This window comes from Mizuhopecten yessoensis, unplaced genomic scaffold, assembly GCF_002113885.1.
Source record: "Mizuhopecten yessoensis strain PY_sf001 unplaced genomic scaffold, ASM211388v2 scaffold8057, whole genome shotgun sequence".
Lineage (NCBI taxonomy): Eukaryota > Metazoa > Mollusca > Bivalvia > Pectinida > Pectinidae > Mizuhopecten > Mizuhopecten yessoensis.
The window spans coordinates 663,351-680,365 of NW_018407357.1; the positions used below are offsets into that span (position 1 = coordinate 663,351).

General features: G+C 39.9%; 2 protein-coding genes across 2 annotated transcripts; both read right to left on the reverse strand.

The window, feature by feature from the left end:
* Window positions 1–13,910: 13,910 nt before the first annotated feature.
* On the reverse strand, window positions 13,911–14,246 carry LOC110454751 (protein PBMUCL2-like). Its single transcript, XM_021504435.1, has one exon. It carries the CDS (start codon window positions 14,244–14,246, stop codon window positions 13,911–13,913), a length of 336 nt encoding a protein of 111 aa, XP_021360110.1.
* A 30-nt stretch (window positions 14,247–14,276) lies between these two features.
* Window positions 14,277–16,801, reverse strand: LOC110454752. Its single transcript, XM_021504436.1, has 3 exons — window positions 16,743–16,801; window positions 15,254–15,900; window positions 14,277–15,163 (listed from the first exon to the last, which is right to left on the reverse strand). The coding sequence occupies exons 1-3, from the start codon at window positions 16,799–16,801 to the stop codon at window positions 14,277–14,279; spliced, it is 1,593 nt and encodes a 530-aa protein (XP_021360111.1).
* Window positions 16,802–17,015: the final 214 nt, after the last annotated feature.

Genomic DNA, 17,015 nt, shown 5'->3' on the forward strand with positions numbered 1-17,015 from the left:
ACAGGTGTAATAACAATGTTATAGCTATGACAGGTGTAATAACAATGTTATAGCTGTGACAGGTGTAATAATAATGTTATAGCTATGACAGGTGTAATAACAATGTTATAGCTATGACCTTTATTATTTTGTTCGTTTAGTGATATTTCTGTATGATTCCTAGTGGTCACTCAATTTATTCAATCTAAAATGCAAAGTAGTCATATTGACAATTTTACGTTGATTTAGGTCAAACCATTCTAAAGATTTTATCTTTGACGATTTGCAACTTCGTGAGAGTGTCTGAACTGTATACACGATGTATACATTTTTTAAAGTGCCTTAACTGAAGAAACTACGTTCAACATAAACATGTAAGTAACTGTTGAGTGTTCTTCGTCTAGTAGAGAATGCAAGGGTTTTGTGTTTGTTGCATATTTACAGCAGTGTTTCGTTTGTCCCTCCATGCAGACCTCTGCGCCTGATACTTTGACACCGTTGTGTCGTTTGTACCTCCATACAGACCTCTGCGCCTGATACTTTGACACCGTTGTGTCGTTTGTCCCTCCATACAGACCTCTGCGCCTGATACTTTGACACCGTTGTGTCGTTTGTACCTCCATACAGCCCTCTGCGCCTGATGCTGTGACACCGTTGTGTCGTTTGTCCCTCCTTGCAGACCTCTGCACCTGATGCTGTGACACCGGTATGTCGTTTGTCCCTCCATGCAGACCTCTGCGCCTGATGCTGTGACACCGTTGTGTCGTTTGTCCCGCCATACAGACCTCTGCACCTGATGCTGTGACACCGTTATGTCGTTTGTCCCTCCATACAGACCTCTGCACTTGTTGCTGTGACACCGTTGTGTCGTTTGTCCCTCCATACAGACCTCTGCACTTGTTGCTGTGACACCGTTGTGTCGTTTGTCCCGCCATACAGACCTCTACGCCTGATGTTGTGACACCGTCGTGTCGTTTGTCCCTCCATAAAGACCACTGCGCCTGATGCTGTGACACCGTTGTGTCGCTTGTCCCTCCATACAGACTTCGGCGCCTGATGCTGTGACAGAGATGTGTCGTTTTTCCCTCATACAGACTTCGGCGCCTGATGCTGTGACACCGTTGTGTCGTTTGTCCCTCCATGCAAACCTCTGCGCCTGATGCTGTGACACCGTCGTGTCGTTTGTCCCTCCATACATACCTCTACGCCTGATGTTGTAACACTGTCGTGTCGTTTGTCCCTCCATAAAGACCAATGCGCCTGATGCTGTGACACCGTTGTGTCGCTTGTCCCTCCATACAGACCTCTTCACCTGATGCTGTGACAGAGATGTGTGTTTTTTCCTCATACAGACTTCGGCGCCTGATGCTTTGACACCGGTGTGTCGTTTGCCCCTCCATGCAGACCTCTGTCCCTGAGGCTGTGACACTGTTGTGTCGTTTGTTCCTCATACAGACTTCGGAGCCTGATGCTGTGACACCGGTGTGTCGTTTGCCCCTCCATGCAGACCTCTGCACCTGATGCTGTGACACCGGTGTGTCGTTTGTCCCTCCATGCAGACCTCTGCGCCTGATGCTGTGACACTGTTGTGTCGTTTGTTCCTCATACAGACTTCGGAGCGTGATGCTGTGACACCGGTGTGCCGTTTGTCCCTCCATACAGACCTCTGCGCTAGATCATGTGACAGCGGTGTGCCGTTAGCACCTCCATACAGACCTCTGCACCTGATGCAGTGACACCGTTGTGCCGTTTGTTCCTGCATACAGACTTCGGCGCCTGCTGGTGTGACAGCGCTGTGCCGTTTGTAGCTCCATACAGCCCTTTGCGCCTGCTACCAAGACGTACAGACATCTGCGCCTGCTGCTGCGACAGGGACCGTCATTGTTTTAACATCACATAAACACTAGATCAAAGCCGACCAGGTAGGTATCCGACTCGTGGTGTCGAGACAGAGGACTTATCTCCTGACCATTTGACCTTTGGACAAATAAGTGTAACCACCAACACAGAAAGTGATATTAAACATACTGAGTACGTGGGAAAGAATGTGGCTGAGAGGGAGTCGTGTAAGGCTGGGTAGGTTTTCACTATAGCCACTAGTGTGTATTGCCATACAAGAGTATTTATAATGAAGTGTTTGTACGTTTGGAACCTGATCCTCCCTCCCCCCCCCCACCTATTCACGTTGTCTAGTTAACGCTGACTGATAATATTTCGCCATCGTCGTCCATCACTACAAAACGTTATCTATCATTCATAGTAGACTGACCCTGTACAATACACTATCACATGTGAGACTGGTCGTCTGGTCCATACGGTCCACACAGGTAAAAGACAGGTATTGATGATATAAGTGACAAATCTAATCAACCAGGTAACAGTTTCTATTCCATGAGTGAAAGGTCATCCGCCAAATGTCATTTTAATAGTACGCTATGAGTCAGTCGAGCTCCAAACCCAAAAAGGTCAAAAACTTGTACTGAAACCTTCTGAAAAATTTAATTGAAAGCCGGCATTAACATATTAACAAAATTTGATAATAAAATGTGAAAAAAATGGATTGTGATGGATAATTTCAAGGGCCATTAACTCATTTAACTTTTGGTCACGTTGATGGAAAACATCAAAGAAAAAACAGACATTACCATAACTAACTTATTTTGTTTAGGTGTTGTATTACACCATACATACATCATCAGGTCACCCGCCGTTTACAAGGTCACATATCTTCTTCAAGGTCACGCGTCGTTTACAAGGTCATGTATCTTCTTCAGGGTCACGTGTCGTCTGCAAAATCACGTATCTTTCTCAAGGTCTCGCGTCTACAATATCATATTTATCACATAATGCACTGTGTTATCCAGTGAATATACCGATGTCATATTATTTTGCGTATTAACCCATGTAATCTGACCTAAAAGCCCTGTGATTGGTTATCAGTTCTATTGTTTCAATTGTGACGTCACGACTAGGACAAGTACATGACGTCACAGACTTACGCACTGAGGACAAAATGGCGGCTTTTTACATTTCAAGGTTGCATGAAAATTGTGATTTTTTAAGGAATGATTTTTATTTTTTCAACATTTATGAGGTCATAACAACAATGGGTTTATGGACATATTGAATGAATCGCGTTAGCGATTCATGTAAAATATGTCCAAAAACCCATTGTTGTTATGACCTCATAAATGTTGAAAAAATAAATATCATNGTCTCGCATACTAATGAATTCTATATCTTCTTTTTCATTTTGTTTCTTTTTCCTGTACAATAACAACTGCTTGCGTTCTTATTTTTAGGTAGTAAATAATTCTAGATATGATTAACATCGATATTAAGAATGAGCAAAATATGAATTTAAATTCAATTAATCAATGTTCAATGCTGTGCTGATAATGGACCACTTCGCTACTACTTGGTCGGCTTTTGCACGGGGATATGACAGGATACATTGATTTTCAATTAGCTTATAGTATGATATTGCAGAACGGACCCCGCCAATAGTTGGCATTGTATGTTTGTTTCTGCATGAGTAAATATATTTCTTTATGATGATGATACACATATTCACACTTTCATTTTCAGGAGTGTCATCTATTCCGAATATAAAGGAAAAATTTGACCATGAAAAATCAATATTAAAATTTGTTACAAATTGTTGTCTTAAAAATGACCATAACGCACGTGTATGTGGACAATCCCAAAATAAATGCGTCAGCGTTTCTCTATTTACCGTACAAATATTACAAATTTCTGTTTCTGTAATGTTCATTTTCATTAGTCTAGAGTTTGTATAGAGTATTCCATGTAGCAATTTAAATTGAAAAGTTTGTAGTGTTGTGTCATCTGTTATATCGAAGGGTAGTTTGAAGTACATCTTCCAACTGCCACACATCTTGATCATGTGATAAAAAGGATCTTACGCTCGTTTTCATTTATATATGAATTTATGAAACTTGTCATGATTTTTTTCATTTAAGCTCGCCATAGTCTCGCTGAATTGAAAAATTCTTAGACTCATTTCATTAATCTCATGTGAAATGGAAACGAGTGTAAGATCTTATATATCTTCTTCAAGGTCACGCGTCATTTACAAGGTCACGTATCTTCTACAAAATGACTATTGTCTATAATGTCACGTCACGTCTTCAATGTCACGCATCGTCTGCAAGGTCATACATCGCCTGCAAGGTCACAAGTCTGCAAGGTCACACATCGTCTGCAAGGTCACGCATCGTCTGCAAGGTCATGCGTCATCTACAAGGTCACTTATCGTCTTCGAGAAAACGCAATGTCTACAAGGTCACGCTTTGTCTAAAAGGTCACGTCTACATGGTCACGCATCGCCATGGAACTGGAAAACCACAATGATCTAAGTTCAACCTGTATTTTCGAATTTGTAGACGACACTCAGAACACTGCGTTCTCTCTTTAGATTAATTTTGTTTAAATGTGACCTAAGTGTTTTTTCTAAAATGTCCGATAATTTCATTTTTATTCAAATAATGTAGAATTACTGTACTGTGTTTTTCAGAATAGTTTCATGTTTACGCTTATTAGATAAATATAACGGTTGGCATATAATAGGCTTGGTCCGATTTATTAATTTATATTAATTAATATTGAAAAAAGTAATACCTTTACTGACATAAATACTGACAAGAAGGACCGTTCAAAAACGCCGAATGTATTTGATCTTTTCAAAGGAAGCATCCATTTATTTCAAAGTCCTTCGAAAATGCTGATTTTCAAATAACAACAATTGCATTCGGCTAATGGTCAAAGGAATGAGACTCGACACGCCGGTAACAGTGATTGATTATAGAAATGTTTTTATTGAATATGTAATATAGAACTGATTTTTGTTGATGCTGAAATTGTCTTCGGAAGATATTATTCCAGAGCGTTTCCCTTATTTATGTCGTGTCAATGGTCCATCCATGACAAGCCTCCTCTCACCACCAAACACTAACGGCTTTGCTGAAACATTCGTTGACATTGAGTAATTAGTAAATGGATCACGCTCTTGGACGCGATGGCGGGGTTGCAGTTGATTGTCATTGAAGGTCAACATTCTCAGATGCTGGGTGAAGTTTGTGCTCCGCTGAAGGTGCAGTGTTGCTTGTCTGTGACAGAAACCTCACAGTTCGCGTGAGTTTCAAGAACCAACGGAGTTCCAGTGAACACTCAAACGGTCTTCTGACAATTTTCACGGTGCGGCCAGGTGGCAATCCTTTCAAGATAATTATGTTTTGTGGACTTTGTAGACCGCACAAGACTTAGATTTGTACATACCGAACATACACGAGAACGTGTGATTCTTCACACGTGAAAATAAACGGGAGCACGCGAACATCGTTAGTATCACGATGAATTCCTAGAACGAGTAGTCTGTGAATGATATTTGCCAGACTCTCGATTGTTGATATAAATCAGGATTCTAGATGATAGGTTTATTGATGAACTACAAATTAAATGACGTATATCCTTATGTAAGTTTCTTCGGCACCTGACAAGCACAAAATACCATTTTACCTCAACAAATATTTTTATATACTTAAAATTATTGAAATGAAGTCCTCCCATCCCCCCATATGGAGATATGTGTATTCAGATTTATTGAAATTGAGCATGATTTATGCTAATAACGCCGATATTCTATGTTATATTTCAATTAATGATTACAAACGTATATATTCCTACGTTGTATCAAGAACTGGTCAAACACAGTATCAAGGAAGGTATCTTTGTTCTTATTAGAAACTATCGAAACTAGCAACGATTCTCAAGAGATATCCCGGGCAATGACAGGTGCCCTGGTTGTAATCCAGTCCGGGGTATTCGCTGCCTTTGTCAATATCTTGTCTAGCTGATGAATGAATGAGCTGTTACCACACAACGATAACAATTAAAATATCCCAGTGATTAAGTCATTAGAAGAGAAAAGCCCTAGCGTGCTATCGGAACATCTAGCTGTTTAAAATGTCTTGGAGGTCAGAATTTCTCATTAAATTTATAGTGCAGCACGCTCCATACATGTGAACGAGTTGGAATGCATGTGCGAGTTCGCATGGCAAGGTGCTATAAGATCTATGTTATGAATTGTCAGCGAATCAAACAATAAAATGTAAGATATTTTAGGTTTCTTAGCTGCGGAATCGATTAAATGTTTTTCGTCAAGCAAACGTTGTTTGTGTTAAACTACTTGGTGCTTTTTAAAGAAACGAAAATAGTAAAATTATTTGAACATTGTTGAGATATTACGTTAAGCTGAGTCGACAGTCACGTGACGAGACAACCCAACGGTATGACACATATCTCAGATACCAAAAGTATGTCTGCAGGTAAAAAAATCCAACTATAGTATACAAGCAATAAGGAAATATTCGGTCAACAAGTTAGAAATACTTAAGATGAATGTGACTGGTTTGTCCTTGATGGTTCTGGTCTTTGTGTGGGTATCAATGAGGAGGCGACCTCGCGCGGAGGGGGTCATGGGTAGGGATAATACCCCTGTGTATGGTGGGTGGGCGGGGCACTGCCGTACCCAACGCATGGACAGCTTAATGCTGTTCATTTATCATTATGAAGTATCAAACCACTGACGTTTTTTGTTTCAGAAATACATGATAGTTCTTTCAGAAATCATAAAAACTCTTTTGTTTACTTTTTTATTGTTCTTTCTAAAGATACGTGTCAAGTTTATAAATTGAGTTTAAGTACGTTCGAAGTAGGACGTTTTTGTTGAGTCAGCAGACGGTAGTGCTACCAGGGGAACGTTATACTTGGGTGCTAAACTGATTATGATTACAGAACCTCTGGGATTGTAAGTAGGACACAAACCAGCTCACGTAAACGACGTCACACACTTAGCTATTGTCAACACTGCAATTCTCAGCAATCGCGTGTTGTCAGCTTGATGTAATGCACGTGTAACCCTACATCTCCAGTCTGTGTATAGTACCTGATATCAAGTTTCGGCACCTCAATAATATTTTAACAAACAATATTATTTAAACACTAATCGTTTGCCTATGGCGATATTAATGTAAACACCGCACTATATACAGTATACAGGAGTGTTTTTACTGTGGTGTGATTTTCGCGGTTAAATTAAACACGGCAATGACCAAATCTAACGAAGTAGTTTAACGTAGAGATCAAGCCTCAGAATCAAATAGCTAATTCAAAGCTAGTCTCGAAATCAAAGAGTTCTACAGATCAGCCTCAAAATCAAATAGCTAATTCAAAGCTAGTCTCGAAATCAAAGAGTTCTACAGATCAGCCTCAAAATCATATAGCTAATTCAAAGCTAGTCTCGAAATCAAAGAGTTCTACAGATCAGCCTCAAAATCATATAGCTAATTCAAAGCTAGTCTCGAACTCAAACTCTGTACCGACAAGTTTGAAATGGTTTTCTATACCCAACCCTCCCCCCATACACACACTAATGCTGAGAATAGCAATGCACGATATCAAAGTTTACTTGTTTGTAAGGTTAAGATGTATGGTCTATTTTCCATGTAGATACAATAGAGTAGCAGCCAGTGGAGCACAGGTATCACAGTATCAACAGTTCCCTTAAAACAGATTTCAAATATCAACACAAATGCAAAGTCTAAATAAACCATTTAAACACTGTTTTAAAACAATTTCTTTAATCAATACCTTAACTAAGAAGCTACCTGGTTAAGCGTCCCTGAAACTGGGGCCAGAGAATGTATGATACGGTATACCTTAATAGTTACAATATACCTCATATGACTCAGAAAACGCAATTTGAACAACAACTTGTGGAATGTAAATTAAGGAGGTGTGAATCATACCTACACTAATTTAGATTAATTTCTTGCAACAGTTTTTTGTACACTTGACTTGTTAGTTTCGGTATATAACTTTAAACGTGAGTAAATTAGATATAGTGCATGTGTAAGATGAGGCTACGGGAATGGGTGTGTACGTAACATACCCTAAGTGAATAAGCAGGTGTTCTGCTTCATTAAATCACGTTTAATAGGTGCAGGAAACATAGGAGTGACTTTATTTTAGATATTACTTTACAATTGGTAAGCGCTTCTTTCTTGTGTTGGCGAGAGATTGATTTTGAAAAAGTACGATGGAGGTGCATCGAATTGAAAATACGTACAACGGTATCGGCGGAACATGATTATGACGATGAAGATGTCGGCGGGTCATCACATTGGCAGTATCAACAGATGATCACATTGGCGATGTCAACAGATGATCACATTGGCGGTATCAACAGTTGATCACATTGGCGATGTCAACAGATGATCACATTGGCGGTATCAACAGATGATCACATTGGCGATATCAACAGTTGATCACATTGGCGATGTCAACAGATGATCACATTGACGGTATCAACAGATGATCACATTGGCGATGAAGATGTCAACAGATGATCACATTGGCGATGTCAACAGATGATCACATTGGCGGTATCAACAGATGATCACATTGGCGATGAAGATGTCAACAGATCATCACATTGGCGATGTCAACAGATGATCACAATGGCGATGAAGAGTCGGCGGATGATCACATTGGCAAAGATGACGACGATGTTGGCGGAGCTTTATTTTAATGTTGACGGCGACAGTGTCTGAGGCGGCAGCTATACAAATATTGTTTTATTTTTTAATTGCCTGATCGTATAAGTGTAAAAAGAGTAAAATTGACTTGGGTTCCGAACTGCCGGATATGATTGTTTGGTCAGTCTGGGGTCACCTACGTTATTTGTCAGAGCATCATAAACGATATAGAATACAAGACATGGGGAAATAGTCCCAAAATTACAACAGTTTTCTGGATTTATTAGCAGGATTTTGAAATTGTTTTGACGTTATACAAATATATTTGTATCGTACCGACATAAATATAAAATAAGTAGTTATTAATTTATTGTTGTGATGTTTGATGACGTTAAGGAAGTTAGAATGAGAGAGATATAGCTTAACCGGAACTGTCTGAAGGGTTTTGCTGAATTCTTGGAAAACCAACTAGAACAGCAAACGACATTTCAAAATCACATATCCAAAGATATAATCATGATATACTCACATATGGAGTGCATAGCGAGCTGTTTCGTAAAGGTGAACGTAAAGTAATAGTATCTTACATATAAAATGGCCGGCTTGTGTTTTATTTCGTTTTTGACACAATTGTTTCTTATTTACGTAAGCGTACTTCTACTAGTTTAAGGGCTAATGCAGTAAATAGTTCTATCTATTTATTATCGCACGGCCAAACACCCTTTGATTCTAAAAATAAATAGAATATATTGACATAGAATACCAAATCAAAATTATTTAAAAAAAACACAAACATAAACGTGTATTTCACGTTATTTTTCTAATGAAGTTCCAAGTACCATTTATAGAAAATCTTTTACAGGATTCATATTCTGCGAAACTCTTTGACAGAGGAGAAACATTTCACTGTGTGGTGGTCGACATACTGTCTCTCCTAAATAAAACCACACCATGGTCGTACAAATGAATTCATACAACCAATTAACGCTTTAGACTATAGTTAACCCAGGTGTTTTTTCATATTCTTTCTAAACACGCCGTGTATTTTTAGAACGAAGGTCACTGAGGAAGCTGCGAGGACTATTGTAGCTTTTCCTCATAACCGGATTACAATACTTTCTGTTTTCCACGAAATATATACTCACTCAAAATTTATGCTGATTAGCATTTTTGGGGGTTGCTGTTCTTATCATGGAAAAGTTGTATGTACTTACTAAACGACAAATACAAAATCCGATATTTTTGATTTCGATGTAATACTCTGAATATCGGTAAAAACATACTGACAATTACTGAAACACAGGTGCGTGTGAAAATAATAAACGATAAATGATGATGGTCACTTATTATGTGACCTCAGCATCGTTTTCATTTCATAAGAGATAAACTTTTTAAAAGCTTTTGATCACGAGCTGGAGTTAAATCACCGACTTAATGAAATTCAAGCATTATCGGTCAGCATCATCCAATGAAATGTTAATTCAGTTACTGACATAGCATCTTTCACATTAGCTAATATTGTCCTTGAATTACATCACAAACAGAAATCGCCATTCAATACTTCTCGAGGTAATGACAGTTACCTAGCAACTTTCTTTAAACATGTATGTATTCATGTCGATATTGATGGCAGAATGGACTTCTTTTTTTTACAGGAAAAAGGTTTTCAGCATTACAGTCAATCTGGACTTGTTGACCCGCCATATAGCAATCCCTTGTTCCCTGTGACATAGTAAAGGACATATGATTTCTTTTCTATGGAACAGGACGTATGCGTAACAAGGTAAAATGGAAGATAAAAGAAATGATACGCCAGGTAAGAGTTGTTGCCCCTGTCTGACAATACTGGGGTGACCTAGTCCTTTGGGGAGAGCGTCAGACATGACCCCGTCTGGACCTGCGACCTTCTCTCCCTCCCGAAGATCATCGAACGACCACCTAGCCATCGGGCTCTGACAAGAACACGTGTCGTTTGTACCATAGGTCAATTATTGACTTGTACCCCTCAGCATCAATCAATGTATCATGTTTTATATTGTCAAATTGGGGGCTACACCAGCGCCCTCTGTTGTCAACGTCCGAAAATATTCCACTCTAAAATGTCTAAAATGTATTCCTATAATACCGGTCCCTAGATTTCTTACGTTCACTATCTAGGGAGCTGCCCCTAGGGCGGTCGACATCGGAGATACATACATGTATATGGACCCGCGACCGGGAGCAGGCATACTACAAGGAGATCGCTTCAGCCCACCATTGTTGTATTCGATCGGCCAACACCTTGAACACTTTGATCTTCTAGGCGTCAAGTTCCACGTCTTTCAATGGGAAATTCTTGTATAGGTGATATGACAGAAATGTGGGGTTCGTGTGTACCGATGATGGCTGAGGCTTCATCACTCTCAATGAACATGGCAATTTAAGGAAAATGTTGAGTATACGTTCGTAAAGACCCTCCGGCGAAAATGTCTGCACCGCTACAAATGAGGCTGGTATTTCGGCACACGATCTCGGTTTATTTAACGTGGTTTAATAGTGCAAATAACCCGATAATGAACCTGTTTCGTGGCTGTAAAAATGTAGACAATTCCGTCGATATGTACTCGATGTTAGGGCGACAAATATTAGTAATGGAATGTTTTGTAAATCACGAATGTGTTGATTTAAGCTAGACGAATATCTGTGTAAAAGAACTCTACATTAAAATTGTACCGCAACTAGCCCTTTCGTGAAGATTGCTTTTCGTAAAAGCATCAATAGAGGGCAGGCGACATTATAGCGTAGCACGTTAGTCGCCTCATACGATTACCCGAAATGAAACAGCTGAATTATTTTTCTTGAATAAGGTATAAATATAATCGAACTATGTTAAAGGATTGCAGAAACTTCTTTTCGAGTTATTACGTTTGAGAATTCCTCTTCATAGAAGTTTTACTAAAACATGTCCAAAGAAGAAACGATTCAATAAGTATCCGATATCACTATGTCTAGTCTCTCATCCGTGACCTTTAGTGACCTATATAATCTAAAGAACATTTCTCAACAAGTCCGAGTAATGATGTTGATAACTTATGGTTGTCAAACACTTAATCATCCATTTTTTTTCCCCACATTTGGCTAACAATTTTATAGGTTAGTGACGGTAATGGTGTGTGGATACGATCCGGAAACAGACACAAGGCAGGGACTAATCTGTTCCGTGTGAGGCCTATCTGAGCCCTGTGACGGCCAGGACGCGCTCTTTGATCTGGTTAATTACTGGGACAATACACTCGCCCCTTGTCGTAGTCCACGAACAACTTTTTATCTCCAACGGACAGCAAGCTAATTGTTCTACCACATAGAAACGTCATCTTTAGATAAAAGAAAAAAAACATAAAAATACCAGCAAATGTATAAGTTGGTGAGAATTGTTTTTTGCGGATGTTCTAGCCTTTTCAACTTTATTCTCGAATGACAACAAACAGTTTGGTAACTTACTTCCACTTAACCTATTTCACAACCATGATTTACTAACGTTTGATTGGTTGTACGGGGTTTAACGTCATATCAACAGCCAAGGCCACTAAGAATGTGCGTCCATGTGTGTTGTGTATGTGAGCCGGAGACAGGGTATGTTGGTGTATTAACCTTCTTGTGTTAGCGCGGATCTGATGCCGACTTTTTAGTGCTATCTAACTGAAAAACATGCCGACAGGCACACAGCATTCCGCCTAGTCACATTATACTGACAACGGGTGAACCAGCTGTTTCTTTACCCTAAACGCTAAACGTGAAGAGCAGGAAATAACAACTATTTTTTAAGGACTTTGGTTTGTCCGGGTTTGGGGTCAGAACCCATCGCCTTCCTCACCTCTGCGAACATTCAACATTAAATCCAAAAGTGAGGTTTTGCAAAGCAAGTCGCAAGGAAGTAAAACGATTTCAAATATTGCAATGAGTGCAGCAGATTGATTTTGGTCATTTTTGTGTCCCGAAGTATATGGCATAAAAACAAATAACAAATTCTGCAGAGGTTCCCGCATTAGTCGCCTCTTACAATACAGGCAATGGCTAACAGCAGGTGTATTCTTTTCTCGATCCTCGACCTGCAGGAGTGATTTCCTTACGGTACAACCTTAATTAACTCTCGGTTTGACTTTGACGACAATGCTCACTGACGTTAATGGTTACAAACGAAACATGATCAGTCTTTTTTTTTCAGCTTCATTCTAGGTTTTCTTTGCGAACCAATTTCTAGCCGAATAAAACACTTCTTCTATCTATCAGCCACGTGTTTCGTTTGAGCCTGTAGTCTATCTAGCTTGTAGAAAACAATCAAGTCTCAACTTCCGCCCGAGGAAAACATTCCGGAAATATAAGTTGGAGGCATTGATATCATTTAATGTATTGACTAGGGACATGTTTCACCATTGATGACAAAAGGAGAATAGATTATACTCTTCACATTTCACGTTGTAGTATAAACCCATTACTGACTCGGGGATGTGTCCTGGACTGTGACTGGGTAGAAATTTCGGTTGACCGCAGAACCATGGAGAGATCCAAGGACGAGAGGGAAAGGGTTGGTGTAGGAGGACGGCATTTGTGCCCGATAAGCAAATTTGTATAGCGAGGATAAAGGGTTGACGTACCCATTTGTCAAAGCGGTCATCCTACCGAATAATCTCGGGGACGGATAGCCTTATCTTCATTCTTGACCTCTATAATCCTGACAATAGGTCCTTAGAAGGATACATTGTCCAAAATCGTCCGGGTACGTGTAGCCTGTTTACTTCCCTTGAGCAAACAGTTTTAGAGAATGCGTCAGCTGAATGTATTTTACACGTTTAAACGTATTTGTCTACGATTCTTGGCTAAACTGTCTGTAAATAAATCTTCGATGCTTATACAAAAATGTGGTATTTATTTACGATTAAAGGAGTAAGTGGAATCAAAACGGAGGCTTGATCTGTTATCAGATTTCAGAGCAAGCAATTATTTGAGGAGGTCGGCGAGGGAAAGGGGTCATCTACGTTCACTGCAAAGCCGTCATCGCCCCACACCTCAACACAACCGTTTCATTTACTACAACGAAAATAGCGAAAATAGCATAAAATACATTGAAAGCCAATTGATAAAATATCAATGAACTGTCATAGACAAAATATTTATAAACATCAATAAAGACTGGTTTCACCTTTTGTGTAAAGCTATTTTTGTCGACGTGGCACTTGAGGAATTTACTTGAAATTGACATCATTCAGTTGCTATGTCAACAGAATTCTTTTGACAGAGACCTTGGACCAGTGTTCAATTTTAAGTCCTAGATCAAATATAAATGACACACAAGTGAGGATTACTCAACCATGTATACGAGGTTACAAAAATCATTTACTTCTCGCTGTAACACGTACTGTAATCAGCTGTCATCTCGCTGTAATATGTACTGTCATCAGCTGTTATATCGCTGTAATACGTACCGTCATCAGCTGTTATCTCGCTGTAATACGTGCCGTCATCAGCTGTTATCTCGCTGTAATAGGTACCGTCATCAGCTGTTATTTCGCTGTAATACGTACCGTAACCAGCTGTTATCTCGATGTAATACGTACCGTCATCAGTTGTTATCTCGCTGTAATACGTGCCGTCATCAGCTGTTATCTCTATGTAATACGTACCGTCATCAGCTGTCATCTCGCTGTAATACGTACTGTAATCAGCTGTCATCTCGCTGTAATACGTACTGTAATCAGCTGTCTACTCGCTGTAATATGTACTGTCATCAGCTGTTATCTCGTTGTAATACGTACGGTCATCAGCTGTTATCTCGCTGTTAAACGTACCATCGTCGGCTGCTATATCGATGTAATACGTACCGTCATCAGCTGTTATCTCGGTGCAATACGTACCGTCATCAGCTGTTATCTCGCTGAAATATGTACCGTCATCAGCTGTTATATCGCTGTAATACGTATCGTCATCAGCTGTTATCTCGCTGTAATACGTACCGCCATCAGCTGTCATCTCGCTGTAATACGTACCGTCATCAGCTGCTATCTCGCTGTAATACGTACCGTCATCAGCTGTCATCTCGCTGTAATACGTACCGTCATCAGCTGCTATTTCGCTGTAATACGTACCGTCATCAGCTGCTATCTCGCTGTAATACGTACCGTCATCAGCCGTTATCTCGCTGAAATATGTACCGTCATCAGCTGTTATCTCGCTGTAATCCGTACCGTCATCAGCTGTTATTTCGCTGTAGTACGTACCGTCATCAGCTGTTATCTCGCTGTAATCCGTACCGTCATCAGCTGTTATTTCGCTGTAATACGTACCGTCATCAGCCGTTATCTCGCTGAAATATGTACCGTCATCAGCTGTTATATCGCTGTAATACATACCGTCATCAGCTGTTATCTCGCTGTAATACGTACGGTCATCAGCTGTTATCTCGCTGTTAAACGTACCATCGTCTGCTGTTATATCGATGTAATACGTACCGTCATCAGCTGTTATCTCGCAGTAATACGTACCGTCATCAGCTGTTATCTCGCTATAATACGTACCGTCATCAGCTGTTATCTTGGTGTAATATGTACCGTCATCAGCTGTTATCTCGCTGTAATACGTACCGTCATCAGCTGTAATCTCGATGTAATACGTACCGTCATCAGCTGTTATCTCGCTTTAATACGTACCGTCATCAGCTGTTATCTCGCTTTAATACGTACCGTCATCAGCTGTTATCTTGGTGTAATATGTACCGTCATCAGCTGTTATCTCGCTGTAATACGTACCGTCATCAGCTGTTATCTCGCTGTTTAACGTACCGTCATCAGCTGTTATTTCGCTGTAATACGTACCGTCATCGGCTGTTATTTTGCTGTAATACGTACCGTCATCAGCTGTTATCTCGCTGTTTAACGTACCGTCATCAGCTGTTATTTCGCTGTAATACGTACCGTCATCAGCTGTTATTTCGCTGTAATACGTACCGTCATCAGCTGTTATTTCGCTGTAATACGTACCGTCATCAGCTGTTATTTCGCTGTAATACGTACCGTCATCAGCTGTTATTTCGCTGTAATACGTACCGTCATCAGCTGTTATTTCGCTGTAATACGTACCGTCATCAGCTGTTATTTCGCTGTAATACGTACCGTCATCAGCTGTTATTTCGCTGTAATACGTACCGTCATCAGCTGTTATTTCGCTGTAATACGTACCGTCATCAGCTGTTATTTCGCTGTAATACGTACCGTCATCAGCTGTTATTTCGCTGTAATACGTACCGTCATCAGCTGTTATTTCGCTGTAATACGTACCGTCATCAGCTGTTATTTCGCTGTAATACGTACCGTCATCAGCTGTTATCTCGCTGTAATACGTACCATCATCAGCTGTTATTTCGATGTAATAAGTACCGTCATCAGCTGTTATTTCGCTGTAATACGTACTGTTATCAGCTGTTATATCATCAGTTGTAACGTATTGTATTCAGTTGACCTGCTTTGGGTCAGTATAGGCTGGTGTAAATTTATGGGCAGCTATTTTATTCCAAACAATCCCTTAGGCTCTGAGTATTTTGATTGAAAACAAAATGTATAACTGATACATTTTTAGATTGATATATAACTGTTCCGTATAAAAATACATAATATATACAATATTAAATAAATGGAATTCCGTTGTCGTTCAATGACTCATACAATAGCATTTTTTTCAATTCGAGTTACCTCCCCTGGTTCACTTAACATTGGGGTATTCAAGTACGATTTTAATGACGTACAAACTCGCAGTATGAGGATGCGCTGTCATCGAAAGCAGACGAAAAGTATACGTCTTTTATTAAAAGAAATGTCATATCAGCAGTCCGTGAATTTGTCATCATCTCAATGAGTTAAATTATAATGATGGGTACATTTATTAAATCTAAATAATCAGCACGAACGTGAGGAGGTGAAATTGACATTTCGGTCCGGACGCTGAAACTGACGTCTGACATGCCGGCTCCTGGGGTCACTTCCTTACTCGTGCAAGGTCAAATGAGGAGGTCAAATATGTGGCCAAACTGACCCCTTATCTACACAGGAATTGACCACAGTGGATGATATGGGGAATTATCATTCCGGGTGACAAATGGATTGTTTTAATAGGAATAAATTAATTTTAAGTTTATTTATTTCATCGTGTTGGTCAATTAGCGTCGTGATATGTTACTAGTCGTCAGCAAAGTCACAGGCAATCTGGACAGTGTTCGCAGTTTGACCAGTGGGCATGGCAGGAGGTGCAACGATGCGTCTGGAGATAGAGTCACTGACCAGATTTGACCACGTGTACCCTCTACGGTCGACCCACTCTACCGTTTGAGGTCAACAGGTTTTTGTCGGGGAAGACCGGACGATATACATTCACAAAAACGCAATGACTGTGATTTTTCAATATTTCTTTTCCTAGATGTATTTAAAAATGCGTTCCCGACGATTTTCGCTT